Raw genomic sequence first — 20,757 nt, 5'->3', positions numbered from 1 at the left:
GAAACCAAACGCAGACTGGTTCACCGCTTTGTGGAACACTTCCGGTCTGTGAACAAGAATGACCCCAATCTTCCCGAGCTGATCATTTGAGCACAACGTCCTGCTCCCATACCCACATGTCTATCCTTGGCATGCTGCAGTGTTCCAGTGAAGCACAACGCAAACTGGAGGAACAACGTCTCACCTTCAGACTAGGTACTTTACAGCCTTCTGGACATAATATGGAGTTCAATATCTTCAAATTGTGAACCAACTCCAATTTCTTCCCTTTTATCTTGTTACATTCTCTGTCACCCTCCGTCCCCTCTCCCCACCCCAGTGGGACTGTCTGTTCTTTCCAGTCCGGCAGTTAGACACACCATTGTTCTGCTAATCTGAACTATCAGCATGACCGCCTCTTCACCCCCCCCAACTATTGCATAAATGCTGTCCATTCCATACTTCACTTCAGTTCTGATGAAGAGTCATCTAGACACAAACCATGAGCTTGGTGTCTCCATGGATGTTGTCTGACCCACTGATCTCATTTGTTGTTTTCTGTACAGATTCCCACATCTGTGTAATTTAGTCCTAAAAAGTATTAGTCTCCAAGTTGGCTGAGATTGATCAGAGATCCCTAGCCAGAATGTTCAGCCACTCAATTCCTGAATTGGGGTGGGAGGTGAAATATGCCTGCAGTGGCACTAGAGTGATCTGGGTTTTTTGACCCATTCCATCGGACATAGATAGATGTAGGTCCTTCTCACCAACACAATTCATGGAAATGATACCAAGGAAACTGGAAAGAAGCCCTGTTTGGCAAATAATTGTGAGATCTTTGCCTTAATTTGAGGTAAATTGAGGCCTTGGTTTAATGTTTCTACTGGAAAAAAGTAACTTGACAGTAGATGTTGGGTTTATGTATTGCAACAAACTACCAGAGGAAGTGGGAGTGGCAGGTACAATTACAATATGTACAAGATATTTGGACTGGCACCCAAGAAGGAAAGGTTTAGAGGGATATGGGCCAAATACAGGCAAATGGGATAGTTCAGTTTAGGAAATCTGGTCGGCATGATGAGTTGGGCCAAAAGCTGTTCCCACCCTGTATGACTCTGTGTGTAATTCTTCCCTCTTGAACACACATAGTGTAATTTAACATGACCAGAAGTGAGCAGCATGGGTCTTGTAGCTGCTCCTGAGACTGCAGACTTATTTATGGATTTATTATCATTATTATATTTTATATTATAGGTATTATATTCCACTAATACAAGATTTTTATTAATGTTTTTTCAACATTTAAAAGATACTTAGATTAGTACATGAATAGGAAATGTTTAGAGGGAAATGGGCCAGGAGCAGGCAGATGGGACTAGTTTAGTTTGGGATGGACTGGTTGGACCAAAGGGTCTGTTTCCTTGCTGCATGACTCTGAGACTCTAATGGTTTGTCATTGTAGATATGCCATTACTTCTTTTCTTAAATAGACAATTCAATCAGATCTGCATATGTTCATTTAGTTGCTCCTGGGACATGTATTAGTTGCAGTTTAGGAAGAATCTTTGCAGGTTAGCTAAGGGAGGGAATACTCATGCTGATTAGCAGGAGTTGCTCAGGAAGGGTGGGACTGGATAGACAAATCATTATGGGGCAGAGGAGAGCCCAGTGACACATGGAACATTGACTCGGATAGGGCAAAGAAACCATCAGCAATATATTTAACAGGGTGCGGGATATTTAGGGGAGGATGATTATTGGATAAGGTAGTGTAAGCTCAAGTAAACATGCCATTTCTTTACATTTCTTATTTAAATGCATTCCTTTTCTCCTTGGGGGATCCAATTCTTTGAAGAGAAAAGCAAATAATTTAGAAGTGATGGGGAAAGACTTTGTAGTTCAAATTTCAAATAAATATTTGTAATGAAATGTCCTTTTTAAGCAATTGCTATAAGGACCTTCTATATGCTCTGTATTAGAGTCTGGTAATTAGCAGTTGTGAACACGGTGTCTGTAATAGTTAGGGAAATTCTAGTAAGTGATTATCACATTGAAGAAAAATGTGGTGAACAGAGGGGAGTCTGAGTAGCACAGTATATTAAAAAGTGATTTTTTAAATCATTGGCATCTTAGTCAAAAACCTGATTAAACAGAGAAAAGCTTCCTCTGTCTTGAGTAAACTCATTGGGAAGGTCGCACAAAATAATCTTAAAGGATCCACTATATAATATGAAAAGACAATCTTTCATTTATGTGGATTTATGTCATATAGCTCAGAAATGTCTCAAAGGACTTGCTGTGTCATGAATTACTTTGAAATGGAGCCGCTGTCATGTAGGTACAGGATTTTCCAACATAAAAATCACACAAACAGCTTCAAGGTAAGTTAATCTTTTTCAGTGATTGGAATTGAGGGAAGCATGTTGCCCAGGACACAGAACATCATAGGAAATGGAGCTCATGGTAATAGGACAGTATATAAGTATGTTTTGAGGTTTGGTGAATACGTAGAAGACAGACTTGAAATTGACGGGTCGTTTTCAGGTTGGAAAGACACAATTAGTGAAATGCCACCAGGACCAGTCCTACAGTTTCAATTATTTCCTATCTAAAAGAATGACCTGGAAAAGCAGGCAGAGTATAATGCACTGAAATGTGCTGACAACACAAAAGGAGCTGAGAAGGGTTTGTTATTGTCAGGACGTAAAGAACTTACAAGGGAATATAGACAGTTTGAATGAATGAGCAAAAACTTGTCAGATGGAGTTGTAGACATGGGTGAAGTCATGTATATGTGCAGGAAGAATTGAAAAGCTGGCTATTATTTAAACAGAGATTTCAAAAAGTGCAGTATGAGGGAATCTGGGTGTTCTTGTATATGAAACACAAAGTATGCAGGTGGAGCAAATAATTGGAAGGCAAATGAAATTTTGGCCTTTACTGTTAGTAATAAGCTATTGGAGTTTAACAATAGGGATGTCTTGTAAAAACTGTATAGGATGTTGATGAGGCTACTCCTGGAGTACTGTGTACAGTTTTGATCCTTGTATTCAAGAAAAGATTGAATTGAATTGAATGTATTGTCACGTGTACCGAGACACAGTGAAAAGCTTTGTCTTGCGAACAGTACAGGCAGATCAGAGTTACGTAGCATAGATAAGTAAATAATAGGTAAACAACAGCAAAAAGAAAAACACAGGTACAAGCAAATGCTAAGAGTTTGAGAGTCCATTCAGTATTCTAACAACAGTAGAGTAGAAACAGTTTCAAAACCGACTGGTGTGTGTGTTCAGGCTTCTATACCTTCTCTCCAATTGGTAGAGGTTGTAGAAAAACATTACCAGGGTTGGATGGATCTTTTGAGAATGCTGGCGGCATTTCCTTGACAGTGGGCCTGGTACATGGATTCTATAGGTGGGAGGTTGGCCTTTATGATTGTCCGGGCCGAGTTCACCACTCTCTGTAACCGTCTCTGATCTTGAATGGTACAGTTGTCATACCAGGTTGGAGACTGATCCAAAGTGATTCATTAGGCTGATTCCTGGGATACAGTGGTTAACTTATCATTGCCAATTAAATTGTTTAGAATTTTATTCATTTGAGTTTAGAAAAATAATGGTGATATTATTGAAGCATGCAAGGGACACATGCCTAACAATTAAATGATGTTTTTTTTTGAAGGAGTAACACATGTCATGGATAAAAGGGAAGCTGTAGATGTACTATACTTGGAGTTTCAGAAGTCATGTGATAAGGAACCACATCAAAGATTACTGAGGATAATAAAAGCTCCTGGTGTAGGGCTGACATGTTAATGGGAATAGAAGATTGGCTGGCTGGTAGAAAACAGAGTATGTATTGGCAGGATGTGATGAGAGGAGTCCCACATGGACTCAGAGTGCTGGACCCTCAATGTTTTCCAATTTACATCAATAACTTGGATGAGGGGAGCAAAGGTATGGGAACTAACTTCACAGCTAATACCCAGATGAAGTCATAAGGAAGTTGCAGATGGATTTAGATAGTTGAGTGAGTGAACAAGAAGCTGTCAAATAGTGTAAAATGTGGAAAAATGTGAAACTGTTTACTTTGGCAGGAAGAATAAAAAAATTACCACTTAAAAGGAAAACAACTCCAGAATTCCAAGGTGCAGACTGTTTTAAATGTTATGGTGCATGAGTAACAAAAAGCTAGTATGCTGGTAGGGTGAGATGGCTGGTTGGATATTCTCATATATTCCAGGAGAAATTCAACATAATGGTAAGCTGTTTTTCTTTAATTACACAGGATATTGGTGAGACAACATCTTGCTGCATACAGGTTTGGTCTACTTATTTAAAGCATGATGCAAGTTTATTGGCGGTGGTTTACAGGAGGTTTACTAGGTTGATACCTGGAATGAGGATAAGTTGGACCATTTGGGATTATTTCTACTGGAATGTAGAAGAGGAATGTGTGGCTTGATGGATGTGTAGAAAATCCTCCGTGATCTTCCTAAGGTGGATGTTTCTGTTTGTAGGCGAGTCTAGAGAAAGGGGGCAATGTTTTAAAATTAGGAATTACCCTTTTAGGACAGAGGACTTCTATTTTTTCCCTCAGTATTGTGTGGCTTTGGAGTTCTCTGCCTCAGAAGGTGGAGGTGGGTTATTAAATAAATTTAAGGCAGAAGTGGATTGATTCTTGGTAGGCAGGGAAATCATGGAACACTGAGGTTAAATGAAATATGAAATTCAAAACACAAACAGATCAGCCATAATCTTATTGAATGGTGGACCAGTTCAATGGGGTTAAGTAGTCTATTGCAACTCTCAATTTGCATGTCTATGTTCTTTCAGATCCAGGCAGCTGCTGACATGCAGCTTGTATAACTGGTTAGACAATGAGTTGCTGGTCACCAACACTAATTTGTGTGTGATCGCAGGCCTAGATGTGGTTGTGGGCCAGGACGATAACAACTGAAAACCTTTGCTTCTGAACTTCAGCACTCCCTCCCTTTGACCCTCAGCTGTGAGATTAACCCAGTCCTTAACAACATTGAACCTTGATCCTGAGATACTGGGGGATATTGTCCAGTCTGGCAGCTTGAACCAGATGAGGCACTGTATTCCAGACTTCAGTTAGAAGGAAGGTCCACTGCTGTCTTTTTAACTTGACTAATAGGCAGGAGATATGGTGGGTCTTGTCGCTAGGAGTCACCTTGGCTATCTCTCTGTTCCTTAAAGCAACAGTCAAGCCACCACCAGGCTTGGAAAATTCTGCCCAGGCTCTTTACGCTGATGACCTGACTTCACTTTGCCGCCTCATCCAAAGGACGGTATTTCTGAATTATCTGGCCTCTGCATTATCAAGACAGAATATAGACTCCCGTTTCTCGGTACAAATAGAGGGTAGTGACCCTGTTCTATAGGGGAGAGCTCACCTCTGAGACAGTTTTCTTTTGAGTGCGGGCCATGGTGTACAGTATTGGGATCACTTGATGCTGACTCTGGAATAAAGTTTTCAAAAGCATTTCATTTTCTCACTGATCCAGCTTAATATATATCAATAAATATTAATCAAGACATAATTGTGAGAAGACCCAGCTCAGCAGCATGATGAATTCAATACTGGGTTATCGTCATTTCACACACTCACTTTGTTCCCACCTTCTGGAAAGCATTGAGCATTCATCACACAGAGGCCTTGTGTAAGCCATGCTGACAATTCTAAGTAACTTTCTTTGTTGCTGTTGCTGCCATTATGGTAAACAAACTCAGAGAGGACATGTCCAGAATTCCAATTTGTTTCCTTTCATTCTTGGCACATTTGCCTGTGTTGCTGACAATGTTCTGTGAAGAATCTTAATCCACGTACAGCCCAAACATGTCAAAGGGGGAACTGAAAGCCAAGCTTCTGTATGAGGGCACTCGACTGTAGCAGCTGGACGGCTGCTTCTTTTAGAGGAATGTAAACACTTCCCAATGTACCGGGAACTGAATCACGTCAGTTCATGCTGCCAACTGGCCTGATCATAGGACTCCCCCACTGATCAGAGTAATTTTCAAATAGGGTAACCCAGGACATCATCACCCAGTCACACGACTGAGGAGAAACTGATCATTATTAATAAAGTAATGGTAGATATAAAATGACAGACTGAGGTCTAACTAAGTTGCTTTTGATGATTTCGATCAATTTTGTAATAATGGTCCAATCAGTCATATTGAAACCATCTCCTCAGGAAAGTGCACATTAAAAAATAAAATTAACTCTTGTGCTTCCCTAGAATGTCAGCAGGCAGTTTTATAATAAGATTATAAAATTAGCTTGAAAAGCAAATCTGTCACCCACTTGCTCTAATATCATTCGAATGCTGTTCTGTCTTTTCTCAGCAAGTCACTCAAAATCATTTTAAAACTAAAACAGAACAAATGATGATGAAGGAATTTTTCTAGATGGTGAATAAGTCATTGTACTAGATGGTTTGGGACTGTCAGGTAAAGTCTAGGTGATGCTGTTCCCATATAAACAGAGAGATTTCCTTATCTCTGTTGGTGATAGTGGTCACCTGAGATGAGAAGGTATTGTTATAGGGTTCTTGGAAAGTTGCTGCAATGCATCTTAGATTAGATTACTTACAGTGTGGAAACAGGCCCTTCGCCCCAACAAGTCCACATCGACCCGCCGAAGCGCAACCCACCCAGCCCTATTCCACTACATTTACCCCTGTCCCTAACACTACGGGCAATTTTAGCATGGCCAATTCACCTAACCTGCACATCTTTTGGATTGTGGGAGGAAACCGGAGCACCTGGAGGAAACCCACGCAGACACGGGGAGAATGTGCAAACTCCACACAGTCAGTCGCCTGAGGCGGGAATTGAACCCGGGTCTCTTGCGCTGTGAGGCAGCAGTGCTAACCACTATGCCACCGTGCCGTGCAAGCACCTCCAACTGTGACCATAATGCTGGAGGTGTTACATTTTTAAGATTCTGGATAGAATGTCAATCCAGGTGGACTTTTTATAAAAACTTCAAGTTCATGTCTCTGCATAGCTTCACCCCACCCCATACTATAATTTACTTTAGCCCGACTGAACTCAAAGTGGTATTCTTTAATGCCATGTTTTTGAATGTCCCTCATTTTTTTTTAACTGAATGACTTTGTAACAAAGCACCTTGAGATTTTAAAGGGTTCCATATGTGTGAGTTGCTGATGAATGACAGATTGGATATTTTATAATAGGATGACCTTTGATCACAATGAAAGTTGAACAGAGGGAAAGTGGCAGTTCAGTACACTGCTGCCATGGAATGCGAGTGCTGGTATTTTTTAAAAGACGTGTGTAGAGGAGTAAAGATAACCCAGACTGTGGGACATTTGAAAAGAGTTGCCACTTGTAAGATCTTTGTGTGACTTTCTTTCAATTTTCTTTTCAGGTCCAAATATTTCCGTGGTAAGAAGGTCCTGGATGAATATGAGATCCGTTTAGAACAGGTCTGTGTACTAGATGCTACTTAATTATTTCTGCAACAAAATCGTTTGTGTTTAGCCACCTCTGAAACATGTCCTTGCCACAAAATATTTAATTGGCTCAAACTCATCGTATTGATTAAAACTATTAGACCTATCACAATGTGCTGGCTGTTTTATGAGCCACCCAAGGATGACACTGGCTGTCCAATGTGAATGATCCAGGAAGTATGGAAGAAAACCTCCTGCTCCCTACTATCCTTTTTCTGTGATTTCTAACATTGACTAAATTGTCAAAGGCTTTGTGAGGGATTGGTCTTTGCTGAACTGAATTTTACAAATCTTTTTAGAAGAATAGTCCAGTGAAGTTAAGGACTGGGCTTAAGGTAGGTTGATGAAAAGCTAACTATTTATGAGATGTTCACCTGCACTATATGTGTGCGTTGTGATGGTTCATAGAACGTGCTGTAGTTTGTAAAGGAGAGATATATTTACCTTTGCAATAAAGGCTGGTGGTTATCTGATGTGACTCAGTTTGCCTTTATTTCTCGCCATTGTGCTTCAAACTTGCTGGTCAAAGGCCCCCTTAGGTGAGTGGTTTTGTGTGGAATTTGCTGTTTACTCATATGGGAATGAGATCTGTGCTTAAAGATGTGCACCATAATGAGAAGAGATCTTGGATAATAAATGCCGAAGTGTCAGTCGCTTCTGAAATCTAGCGCCTCTCCCATGTTTCCTGGGTAGGTGGCTGCTCCTAGTTAGTGAGGGAAGATTGCTTCTTTGGGGGGTAAGTGTGTGCTCCCAATGGGGCCGTAGGAACCAGTCGCGACCTTGAGTGTTCTGGGGACGTCTTGTGACCAGTTCAGTCAGGTCTCCTCAATGTCGGGTCACCATGGTGTCAGGCCTTGCTTCCTGCACTGGTCAGGCCTCAGCTCTGGGTTTCCACGAAGTTGAGCGATCCACAATGATCTGTGGTAGGCCACCATGACTACACTTGATCTTGGAATGACCCCAGAGGCAAAGAATCTCAAGGTCACGGTGACTTTGATCCTTTGATCAGCCACTGAGTGCAATTGACTGAGGGACACCATCCCCTTGAGAACCCATAAGCAGCTCTGACAGGAGTTGGATTTAGGGCTTTCACACGGTGAGCTTCCCACTTGCCACTGGATGAGTACAAGCAGGGGTAGAATGAGGCCCATTGATGGTCATTAGTTACTCACTTAAGGGTCTTAATTGGTGATGGGCTAGGAAAGTGGTCCATAAGCCTCCTCATTCTCAACTTAGATAGGGAAGAGGAGAGGAGACCACAGGATCCCCAGCTGCCCCCTTTCCACAAGTTTAAATGAATCCTTCCATCCAATTTCAGGGTATCTTTCAATTTTGCCCCAAATGTTGAAACTTGTACTCTCCTTTTCTACCCCTGCACTATCAGGAGAGTGCCTGCCCCTGCACTGCCCAAGTGTTTAGTTAACCAGTCTTCTTGCAGCATGTACACTGAGGGTAGCAGCTATATTCCAATAGTTGACTGTCCCTCCCTGCTGTGCTGTTTTTATGGGATCACATTATTTCAGAGCGCAGCTATGAGTGGCTTCCTGTGTTTTCACCTCCATACACCTGGTCTGTCACTGATCCAAAAATGAAAGTATGCGCAACCTATCAAAATACAAGCCTGGCTCTCCTCACACTCTGTGTGAAGTCCTGGATGGTTTTAATCAGCTTCGTGGCGAAATGGAGCAGGTTTCTGGGGCGAGCCTTTCCCCATCCTGATGCAACATGCTGGCAGCAGGAAGAGCAATGGAAAACCAGCATGGTGGCAGCTGCTGCTGCCATCTTTGTCAGCTGCTTCTCTTCCGACCTCCTGTGGCATCTGAAATCCTACTCTCTGGCAAGTCTCTGACAAATAATTTACAAGCATTCAAAGAAAGGCTGTGCTAATTGAGTGTTTGTGATCAATGAGGTGGAAGCATGCTTATCATCCCAGACTTAGGTAATTTCCACTTTCTCCTCATTCACCACAACCCCCCTTTTTTTATAGAGTAAGCTCATGTCTTGCACACAAACCTCTGCCTAACCTCATCTCTGTCTGTGTAACCTCCTTTTTGACCTACATTTCAGCATGCAATCTCAACTCTTCATCTCTCATCCTCCTTATATAGTTTTTCTGTTCCATATACAGTGACTAAGCTGTTAACTGTCTTGGTTGATTCTGTGAACTGTTTTCCAATAGCCTTGTTAGCTCTTGGAGAAGCAAGGATTAATCAAGGAGAGTCATCATGGCTTTGTCGGAAAAAGATCATGTCTGATAGATTTGCTTGAGATTTTTGAGGAGTTGAATGGATGTGTAGATGATGATGCGGTGGATGTGGCCTCTGTGGACTTTGGTAAGACTTTTGAGAAGGTCTCGTGATAGAATGGCCAAGAAGGTAAGAGCCCGTGGTATTCAAGGTAATTAAGCAAATTGAATCCAAAATTAGTTTAGTGGCCGAAAGCAGAGGGTGATTGTCAAAGAGAAGTTATTTGGGTGGAACTGAGAAATAAGAAAGGGATGATCACCTTATTGGGATTGTATTATAGACCCCCCAATAGTCAGAGGGAAATTGAGAAACAAACTTGTAAGGAGATCTCAGCTATCTGTAAGAATAATAGGGTGGTTATGGTAGGGGATTTTCAAACATCGACTGGGACTGCCATAGTGTTAAAGGTTTAGATGGAGAGGAATTTCTGAAGTGCGTACAAAACAATTTTCTGATTCAGTATGTGGATGTACCTACTAGAGAAGGTGCAAAACTTGACCTACTCTTGGGAAATAAGGCAGGGCAGGTGACTGAGGTGTCAGTGGGGGAACACTTTGGGGCCAGCGACCATAATTCTATTTGTTTTAAAATAGGGATGGAAAAGGATAGACCAGATCTAAAAGTTGAAGTTCTAAATTGGAGAAAGGCCAATTTTGACGATATTAGGCAAGAACGTTCAAAAGCTGATTGGAGGCAGATGTTCGCAGGTGAAGGGATGGCTGGAAAATGGGAAGCCTTCAGAAATGAGATAGCAAGAATCCAGAGAAAGTATATTCCTGTCAGGGTGAAAGGGAAGGCTGATAGGTATAGGGAATGCTGGATGACTAAAGAAATTGAGGATTTGGTTAAGAAAAAGAAGGAAGCATATGTCAGGTACAGACAGGATAGATCGAATGAATCCTTAGAAGAGTATAAAGAAAGTAGGAGTATATTTAAGAGGGAAATCTGGAGGGCAAAATGGGGACATGAGATAGCTTTGGCAAATAGAATTAAGGAGAATCCAAAGGGTTTTTTTACAAATATATTAAGGACAAAAGGGTAACTGGGGAGAGAATAGGGCCCCTCAAAGATCAGAGCAGCAGGTCATGCAGCATCCAAGGAACAGGAAATTCGACGTTTCGGGCATAAGCCCTTCATCAGGAATCATCCTGATGAAGGGCTTATGCCCGAAACGTCGAATTTCCTGTTCCTTGGATGCTGCCTGACCTGCTGCGCTTTAACCAGCAACACATTTTCAGCTCTGATCTCCAGCATCTGCAGACCTCACTTTTTACCTCTCAAAGATCAGCAAGGCGGCCTTTGTGTGGAGCCACAGAAAATGGAGGAGATACTAAATGAATATTTTGCATCAGTATTTACTGTGGAAAAGGATATGGAAGATATAGACTGGAGGGAAATAGATGGTGACAACTTGCAAAATGTCCAGATTATAAAGGAGGAAATGCTGGATGTCTTGAAACGGTTAAAGGTGGATAAATCCCCAGGACTTGCTCAGGTATACCCGTGAACGCTGGGAAGCGAGAGAAGTGATTGCTGGGTCTCTTGCTGAGATATTTGTATCATCAATAGTCACAGGTGAAGTGCCGGAAGACTGGAGGTTGGCAAACGTGGTGCCACTGTTTAAGAAGGGTGGTAAGGACAAGCCAGGGAACTATAGACCAGTGAGCCTGACCTCGGTGGTGGGCAAGTTGTTGGAGAGAATCCTGAGGGTCAGGATGTACATGTATTTGGAAAGGCAAGGACTGATTCGGGATAATCAACATAGCTTTGTGCATGGGAAATCATGTCTCACAAACTTGATTGAGTTTTTTGAAGAAGTAACAAAGAAGATTGATGAGGGCAGAGCAGTAGATGTGATCTATATGGCCTTCAGTAAGGCGTTCGACAAGGTTCCCCATGGGAGACTGATTAGCAAGATTAGATCTCATGGAATACAGGGAGAACTAGCCACTTGGATACAGAACTGGCTCAAAGGTAGAAGACAGAGGGTGGTGGTGGAGGGTTGTTTTTCAGACTGGAGGCCTGTGACCAGTGGAGTGCCACAAGTATCGGTGCTGGGCCCTCTGCTTTTTGTTATTTACATAAATGATTTGGATGCGAACATAAGAGGTACAAGTTAGTAAGTTTGCAGATTATACCAAAATTGGAGGTGTAGTGGACAGTGAAGAGGGTTACCTCCGATTACAACAGGATCTTGACCAGATGGGCCAATGGGCTGAGAAGTGTCAGATGGAGTTTAATTCAGATAAATGTGAGGTGCTGCATTTTGGGAAAGCAAATCTTAGCAGGTATAATGCACTTAATGGTAAGTTCCTAGGGAGTGTTGCTGAACAAAGAGACCTTAGAGTGCAGGTTCATAGCTCCTTGAAAGTGGAGTCGCAGGTAGATAGGGTAGTGAAGAAGGCGTTTGGTATGCCTTTTTTTATTGGTCAGAGTATTGAGTACAGGAGTTAGGAGGTCATGTTGCGGCTGTACAGGACATTGATTAGGCCACTGTTGGGATATTGCGTGCAATTCTGGTCTCCTTCCTATCGGAAAGATGTTGTGAAACTTGAAAGGGTTCAGAAAAGATTTACAAAGATTTTGCCAAGGTTGGAGGATCTGAGCTACAGGGAGAGGCTGAACAGGCTGGGGCTGTTTTCCCTGGAGTGTTGGAGGCTGAGGGGTGGCCTTATAGAGATTTACAAAATTATGAGGAGCATGGATAGGGTAAATAGACAAAGTCTTTTCCCTGGGATCGGGAAGTCCAGAACTAGAGGGCATAGGTTTAGGGTGAGAGGGGAACGATATAAAAGAGCTGTAAGGGGTAACTTTTTTATGCAGAGGGTGGTACGTGTATGGAATGAGCTGCCAGAGGATGTGGTGGAGGCTGGCACAATTGCAACATTTAAGAGGCATTTGCATGGGTATATGAACAGGAAGGGTTTGGAGGGATATGTGCCGGGTGCTGGCAGGTGGGACTAGAGTGGGTTGGGATATCTGGTCAGCATGGACGGGTTGGACCAAAGGGTCTGTTTCCATGCTGTACATCTCTATGCCTCTATATATGACTGGAGGCCTATATCCAGTGACATAGCACAACGTTCAGTGCTGGGTGCCTTGCTGTTGTTGTGTGCATTGATCATTCAACATGAATGTAGAATGTATGAACATTAAGTTTACAGATGATATAAAAATTAGTGCTGTGGTAGGTCGCGAGAAGGAAAGCCTTAAACTACAAGACAATATAGGTAGCTTGGGCCAATGGGTAGAACAGTGGCAAATGGAATTGCATCACCTAAAGTGTGACGTGATACATTTCAGGAGGACAAACAAGGCAGGGGAATACACAATGAACGGTAGCACCCTGGGGAGTAGAGACCATCAAAAGGAACTTTGTTATGTCTGTCCATAGATCCTTGAAAGCAACAGGGCATGTGGATAAGATTATAAGAAGGCATAGGGGATGCTTCAATTAGTGGAAGCATTGAGTACGAGAGCAAAGTGCTTATGTCTAAACTGTGTGCAACATGAATTAGGGCATGACTGGTGTACTTTGTGCAGTTCTAGTCACTACCCTGCAGGAAGGATGTGATTGCTGTAGAGAGGGTGCACATCATTCACCAGGATGCGACCTGAGCTGGAGTGGCTCAGCTGTGAAGAGAAATTAGACAGGCTGGAATTGTTTTCCTCCGAGCAGGGAAGGTTGAAGGGGAGACTTGATTGAAGTGCACAAAATAATGAGGGGCATAGACAGGGGAGAAAGGGAGAAGTTTTCCCCATTTGTAGAGGGGTCAGCAGCCTTGGGAGCACAGTTTTATGGGAAGGAGCAGGAGTTGAGCAAAACGTTTTCACTCATAGGATTATGGGTATCTGGAACTCACTGCCCAGAATATTGCTAGAGACGGAGACCCTCAAGATGTTTAAGAACTATTTTACCCTGTTGACCTCAGCTGCTATATGTTGTACACAATCTTACTAAGGAGAGTCTCCAAGGAGATCGCCTGACTCGCCTTTTGTTGTGCAGGAAGTATAGGCAGGTTGGAGATCTTGCCTCTTTCCTCCAGAGAAGTAGCTGAAGGCAAAACATGAGGTGGAATCCGAACTGCATTCTGTAGCATTTTCAGTGCCTGATCCAGACAATCCAACAGGGACTTTGTCCCAGTTGAAATTCTGGGGCCTAATTACTAAGGAAGCTGTGTAACTGCTGTTGTAATCTAACGTTTCCTACTCTGTGAACTCACTGACACTGACCACAGACAGTTGTATATATTCACATTGCTCACTTCTAAGAAGATATTTTTGAGAAGTCCTTTCTCTTGGCTCAGTTAAATCGGGCAGGGCAGTGTACTAAATGGGTCATAGCACAAAGCTCTTTTCATCTGTAATTAATAGAATCCTGATCAAGACAGATTATTTCTTCACAAAGCACTTACTGTCTTTGTTTACAGGCTTCAGCTGTGTGTCTTGTCGGAAACCAGTTCTAATCAACATCCTTAACACAGACTAATTTCCTTGCTGCTTAGTTTATCCTGTTACATTATAATATTTTCCCACGTTAATTTTTTTGCTTTAAACATGTCCCGATATCAAGAGGCATCAGACAGAACTGTTTTCCATTTTATCAGATGGGAGTAGGTTAAATTTAAACTTCATGTGAAGTCATGACTTGTACAACACCCCAACCCTTCAGCGCAGATAGAAGTTCAGTAATGGGTTTGCTGTCTTGAGATAATGTGAATAGACAATTAGTTTAAGGATAGTCTTGTTGTAGTCATTATGCTTGATGGTTTGCAAAGTCATGATCTTGTCACAGTTGGTTTCCAGTGACTAAACCATAATATTTTGTAAGAAGTGTATGTAAGAGATTCAGTAAATTTATGGTCTCAACAGTATTATAACTGGATATGTCATATCTTGTTCATCCATGTTCAATCAAAGCTCTTCAATTTTGGAACAATATGTGCTTTATTTCAATTAGATGGCTGTCCCATCACTTAAATTGTAAGTGAAATGGGATGGTGCAATTTTCACTGTACCAAAATCCACTAAATGATGCCTATTCACTGACTTGTCCGCCTGTCCAGATGGAAGATGGCAATGTAAATCTCTAGTGCAGTTGATGAGGACCTATATAATTTGACTCAACAACCTATGTGAAATGTGTACTTATGCAATATGCCAGGCAGCTGTATTAATACCTATCTGTTTTCTTCCTTAGAGTGTCCTCAGTTGCACCTGAGGCATTAATTGGAAGTGAGGAATCTTAACAGAAGGAAAAATACTTATCCTTCAGGTTGAGAGAATGGGTAAAATTCTCTGAATCATCTCAATATTGTTGATTACCTTCTTGAGTCCAGACACCTGTTTTAAGTCTAAATCATCTTCACCAACTTAAAATATGCACTTAACTCTCTTTTGGTGAGACGGTGGGGGGGATTGAGAATGCTTCCTGCTACAAAATATATAAATTTAAAATGTCATCGTTTTTAAGTAATATATCAGTTTGTAAATTACATTTTGACCGTGGAATAGGCACTGCCTAATTCACAAATTAATCTATTGCAAAAAGACAAAGCATTGATTGTAAATAGGCAAATGGAACCCTTTGTAGTAATTATAGAGATTAATGAGCATTTTCTTCACTTATGACTGTTTGTCTCAACTCTAAGAGTTTCCTTCTTTTGCAACTTTAAGTAGCTTCCCAAGCACAGTTTCCAGAAAAACACTCAATGCTTTTGTTCTTTGGAGTGTCTTTTGATTAAATAGGTTAGCTACACTGAAGAATTGCTAGCACTGTAAGCTCTTTTGTCAGGATGCTTGTCATTAATTTGGGCTGTGCTGTTCCTGGGTATTTTTGTTATTTGGAATCACCTTTTGTGTTGTATTTCAAGAGTAGAGCAGAAAGGGAGAGACGAGCAGGTGACCCATTTACAAATCTGTAAGTTTCCAAAACAATAACTAGGAGCTATACTTTAATGCCAGACATTCTGTGGGACAAACTGAACACACAGCCTTTGGTCTTTGGGGGCTGTTGCCAGCTGAAACCTTGTTCATAACATTTTATGCAAATATGGATGTAAAAGCTACTGTCTTGATTATTTTCTGGAATTATTTGGCAGAATACAATGGCTTATTATAAACAGTATGAAATTGATGTTGCTGTTGTTTTGCATTAACTGCATTGTGTTGAGCAGTAATTTTTAAAAATTATTGTCTGTGTGTTCACATTAATTTCATCTAGAAAATGAATTAGCATATCAATTCCTTTTCCTCAATCAACCTCCTTGTTTGCTGGAATACAAAAACTGGGATTTTAGTAGGAAAACAATCTAGTGGACATCACTGTGAATGTGCTAAGACTCGAGTAAAGATTCGCACGCCCCGCTGGTTGTAAGTGTTCTATCTTAGACAATCTCAAGGTATTCTTCACCCAGTTCCACGTAGGAGGCAGTTTGCAACATAAATTGCTAGTCCTGTTCAGGTAATGATATCTCTTGACAATGGAAAATTTGTAGAGAATTAAAAATATTCTCTTCTGACCTCCGGATCCTGGCATATTTTAGAATCTTTGCCATACATCTAACGTGTACCGTAATAGATTCTTTGAAGTTGTCGATCAGGGTATAATGCACTAAGTGGAAACACAATCAAAAAACAATATTTCAGTTTTTGTGTTGAGGTTCTCCTGTATCACTAGGTAATCTAAAATGCGATTTTATTGGATCCAATTGTATTGATAATTGTAAAAACTTATTACAACATTTTTAATTCCATTATCTCATTTTAATATCTGGGGCCTTTAGTGGATTGACACATGGTTTAAAAATAGAAAGTCACTGACCAACGACAACAGTAGTGATCACCTGACCAGGTTGAGCCAAGCTTTATGAGACAATCAGTAAACAAGATTCAGTCTGAACGAAAACTAACATGTCATCAGAATGGCTGAAATCAGTCACTCAGATGTATATCTCCTCTTGACTTACATGGTTTTGGAAGTTTCACACATTGGAATGAAAGCCACCTCCAGATTATTGATCGTTGGGGAAAAAAAAAACGAAGCCTGACTTGTGAAGACACAAATGAACCAAATTTCAGCCATCTTATGGACAGAGCATATGGATTTATAACAAAAGAGCTGGAAGACGTTCTCTTGCTTTATGGTTCCTGGTTAAAACCTAACATCGAGGAGATCCAAGATGGCGGTGACTCAGCAAGTCTGAGTCTACAGAGCCCTTCCCAAAACCTGGGAAAAGTGGGTTTCCTGCCCCCACCACACTTGCCAAACCACCCAAAAAATTTCTTTAATCTTAATTAGCTGCTGAATATTATATTTAAATAGTCTAATACTGAGTGGATAATGAGTAAATCAAAGGGACCCCACAGCTCTCAGAAAACAAAGACCCCTCCCCCACCCTCCTCTCCTCCGGCTGCAGCTGATGTAAAAACAGGCCTTATAGAGATGATTGCTAGATTGGAATCGACACTCGTCAATTTCATCGCAGAATCCAGACAGAGATGGAATGCATTCGAAGAAAAGCTGCAGAAACAGAATCACTCTATGGGAGAATTGCAGGGCCGAGTGGAGGGGGCAGAACTAAAGGCCATGACCTCCGAGGCTGCAGCTCAAACAGCTGCAGAATAGGTGAGAGCTCTGGAGCAGAGAGTCAGGGCCTTTGAAATCTACATGGATGATATTGACAACAGAAATCGGAGAAAGAATATTCGATTGCTGGGCCTTCAAGAACAAGAAGGGAAAGAACAGTTAGTAGTATTTCTGGAGCGATGGCTACCCCAGCTTTTAAACCTGGGGGCTGAAACTGACCGGGTAAGGGTGGAGTGGGCCTACCGGGTCGCAGTACGCGGATCTGGCCCAAACCAGCGCCCACGCCCGGTCCTGTTCCGGCTGCAGAGTTGTAGGGAGAGGCAGATACTCCTGGATGCCTCCAGAAAGCTTGGAAAGGATCCTAAAGCTATGATTCATGAAGGATCCAAGATTATGTTATTTCAGGACTTCTCCCCGGCTTTGGCACGAAGAAGGAAGGCATTTGATGAGGTGAAGAAATGTTTAAGGGACTTAGATATTCAATACACCTTACGCTACCCAGCGACGTTATGCTTTACCCACGAAGGATCCGAGTATAATTTTAGATCATTGGAAGAGGCCAAGAAACTTTTAGACTCTGTTAAATAAATCGTAAGAGACAATTTATGTTGGCTTGCCTCTCCCACACTCCGTGGGGAGAAATGGATACTTTATTCTACTTTACTTTTGCCTCTGGGAGCGGGGTTGTCTTCCTTGCTATGTTATTATACTTAACTGTAATCTGTTGGAGTTGTAATTTTATAGTTATGTGTGTTTGTACGTGGCATTGATGCTAGCAGATATACTCAGGTATGGGTGGGGAGGGGTGGGGGTGCAGCGCTCACTGTTAACTCTAGCTCGGTATTATATCTAAATCCTATTAAGGAGCGCCCGGGTTGAGGGTGGGACACTGTTTGGGAGAGGATATGGTGGAACGTTGGAAAGGTAGTAAGGCCCCCTGAGAACAAGGGGGAAGATCTCCATTCAAACATGTTTAATTTTTTTTTGTTCTTATTGTTTGGAAATAACTTCCTTTTTATCATACTGTTATGAGTGTATTAGAGAACATTTTCTCTTATTTGAAGGATGTAAGCGACTCAACTATACACTCTGGATGATTGTGGATTAGTTGAATTTTGATGATTATATATTTAAGATCTATTTTTATATTAATGTTTGTGCTTGAAAATTCTGCTTATTTTTGTAAATTTGTCAAAATGTTAAATTCCCAATAAAAATATCTATAAAAAAAAATAAAAAAAAACCTAACATCAACAGGATTAAAAGGACATTTTAAACCACCTATTCATAATATTCCTTTGTGTACTCCTCCTTTTCAAAGCTTTAAAATCTGTTTGTGAGTATTTGATGTCACGGCTTATATTTTTCTCAGCGTTAGTCAATTTTAAAATTCCTAGTTCTTTCACAGAAGAAACCTTTTTAATTGGCTCCTTAATTTTGAACCAGTGAGTTTTGTTTAAATTGAACTGTGATAGCTCTGTGCTTAAATTGAAAATCTTTGTGTAGCCAAGCAAGCGTGTTCAAAAAAGAGAAGCGCTGATCTACGTCTCTTCACCTAGTCATAACATAACCATTTTGTGATTAGAGACCTTTTCCTTCTATCCATCCATTGTTCCCCTTTCTTTTTAACTTGCTTTCCTTCTTTCTTTCTCTCACTCCAACAGCCACGTTCCCATTTAATCTGCTAAACTCTTCATAAATAAAGCAATGTGAATTAAGTCGGCCTCAATTGCATGGTCTGACATGACCCCCTAGCTTGTCATAAATGCAAGCAGTCCATACATGATTCTCAGTGCTCTGCATGGTTAAGCCCACATAGTATATTAGAGCATTGTACACATTTGCCTTGTACAGTAATTGTATAAAACTTTCCAGCCTCTCCTATTGGGTTTAATAATTGTAGAGATCACTGTCTCAGTTAGATTTTTGTTAGCATTTAAATAGAAAACTGCTTTCTCTTGAGAAGGAATTGCAATTCTGACTAATTATTGGGCCATCCAAGGAATGGGAAGGAAAATCTTTAATTGGATAGTAAAGAGTGAAAATGTAACTTTAAACATATGATTGCAGCACCATATGTAAGACTTCAGGATAATTCTAGTCAGCTTGGACCAGACCCAAAGCAGAGTTACAGTAAGTTCCATGCCCTTTTGAGCATTAGATTTGATGCCTTCACATGTTAGTTGCATTTCTGTTCACATTCATCCCTTCTCAGGACAGGACAGTAAAACAGGTTTAAAGGTAGAGTTGCAGTGTCTTTTTGGGGAGGACACTGCAGCAACAGCCTCTGATAATGGAACCAGTCTTCAAAAACAAATTGCAAAACGTGCTTTTAATTTTTCTAATTGTTAAATTCTTCAGAAATTGCCTTTTTGCAGGGCTAAGATTCATAGGTACAAAATTACTTCTTAAAGTCATAGGGATGTACAACACGGAAACAAACCCTTCGGTCCAACTTGTCCATGCCGACCAGATATCCCAACCCAATCTAGTCCCACCTGCCAGACCTGGTTCATCCCCCTCCAAACCCTTCTTATTCATATACCCATCCAGGTGCCTTTTAAATGTTGCAATTGTACGAGTCTCCACCACTTCCTCTGGCAGCTCATTCCATACACGTACCACTCTGAGTGAAAAAGTTCCTCTTTAGGTCTCTTTTATATCTTTCCCCTCTCAGCCTAAACCTATGCCCTCTAGTTCTGGACTCCCCCACCCCAGAGAAAATACTTTGCCTATTTATCCTATCCATGCCCCTCATGATATTATAAACCTCTATAAGGTCACCCCTCAGCCTCCGATGCTCCAGGGAAAACAGCCCCAGACTGTTCAGCCTCTCCCTATAGCTCCAATCCTCCAACCCTGGTGACCTCCTTGTAAATCTTTTCTGAACCCTTTCAAGTTTCACAACATCTTTCTGATCGGAAGAAGGCCAGAATTGCACGCAATATTCCAATAGTAGCCTAACCAGTGTCCAATTTGGTGCAATTTAACTGCAGTCAAACAAAGAAAGTGGTGGAATACTAGAGCAGAACCATTAATGTAATTACAATGCTCTCATTGCTCCTGACTGTTATCAGTGATCCTGCTGAAAATATAGAAGATGGATAAGAACATAATCAGTGATGATTCTAAAGACTGGTACTCAGTTTGTTGACTGTCACTGTCTAGATTCACAGATTAAAAATTGCCTACATCAGTTAGAGTAGTCAGCACTGGGGAAAAAAGACAACTCCTTCAAGAAGTGAGCTGAGAAAAATGTAATTGGGGATGCACATGAAATTTCCTTGAGTAGATCATGTGCAATCCCATATAGTACTGATCCATACAGAGATACAAAGGGAAATGTTAATTGATCCTAACCAAATCAGGAAGGTTGCTATGATAGGCCTTAAGAGCCTTGAGAGAGTGATAGGAGTAATCAGCTTTGGAAAGTGTGACTT

At 41.2% G+C, this 20,757-nt stretch overlaps 1 protein-coding gene across 1 annotated transcript in view; it reads left to right on the top strand.

Moving 5' to 3' along the window:
- Positions 1 to 20,757, top strand: part of LOC132824721 (synapsin-3-like) — a 298,538-nt gene that overhangs the window by 97,744 nt on the left and 180,037 nt on the right. The window contains exon 3 of the mRNA XM_060839391.1: positions 7,399 to 7,456. Within this exon, the coding sequence (XP_060695374.1) occupies positions 7,399 to 7,456 (58 nt within the window). The remainder of the gene's footprint in view (positions 1 to 7,398; positions 7,457 to 20,757) is intronic.

This window comes from Hemiscyllium ocellatum, chromosome 19 (assembly GCF_020745735.1).
Source record: "Hemiscyllium ocellatum isolate sHemOce1 chromosome 19, sHemOce1.pat.X.cur, whole genome shotgun sequence".
NCBI classification, from domain to species: domain Eukaryota; kingdom Metazoa; phylum Chordata; class Chondrichthyes; order Orectolobiformes; family Hemiscylliidae; genus Hemiscyllium; species Hemiscyllium ocellatum.
Note: the sequence above shows the minus strand (reverse complement) of the source record. Positions and strands in the feature narration are given on the sequence as shown.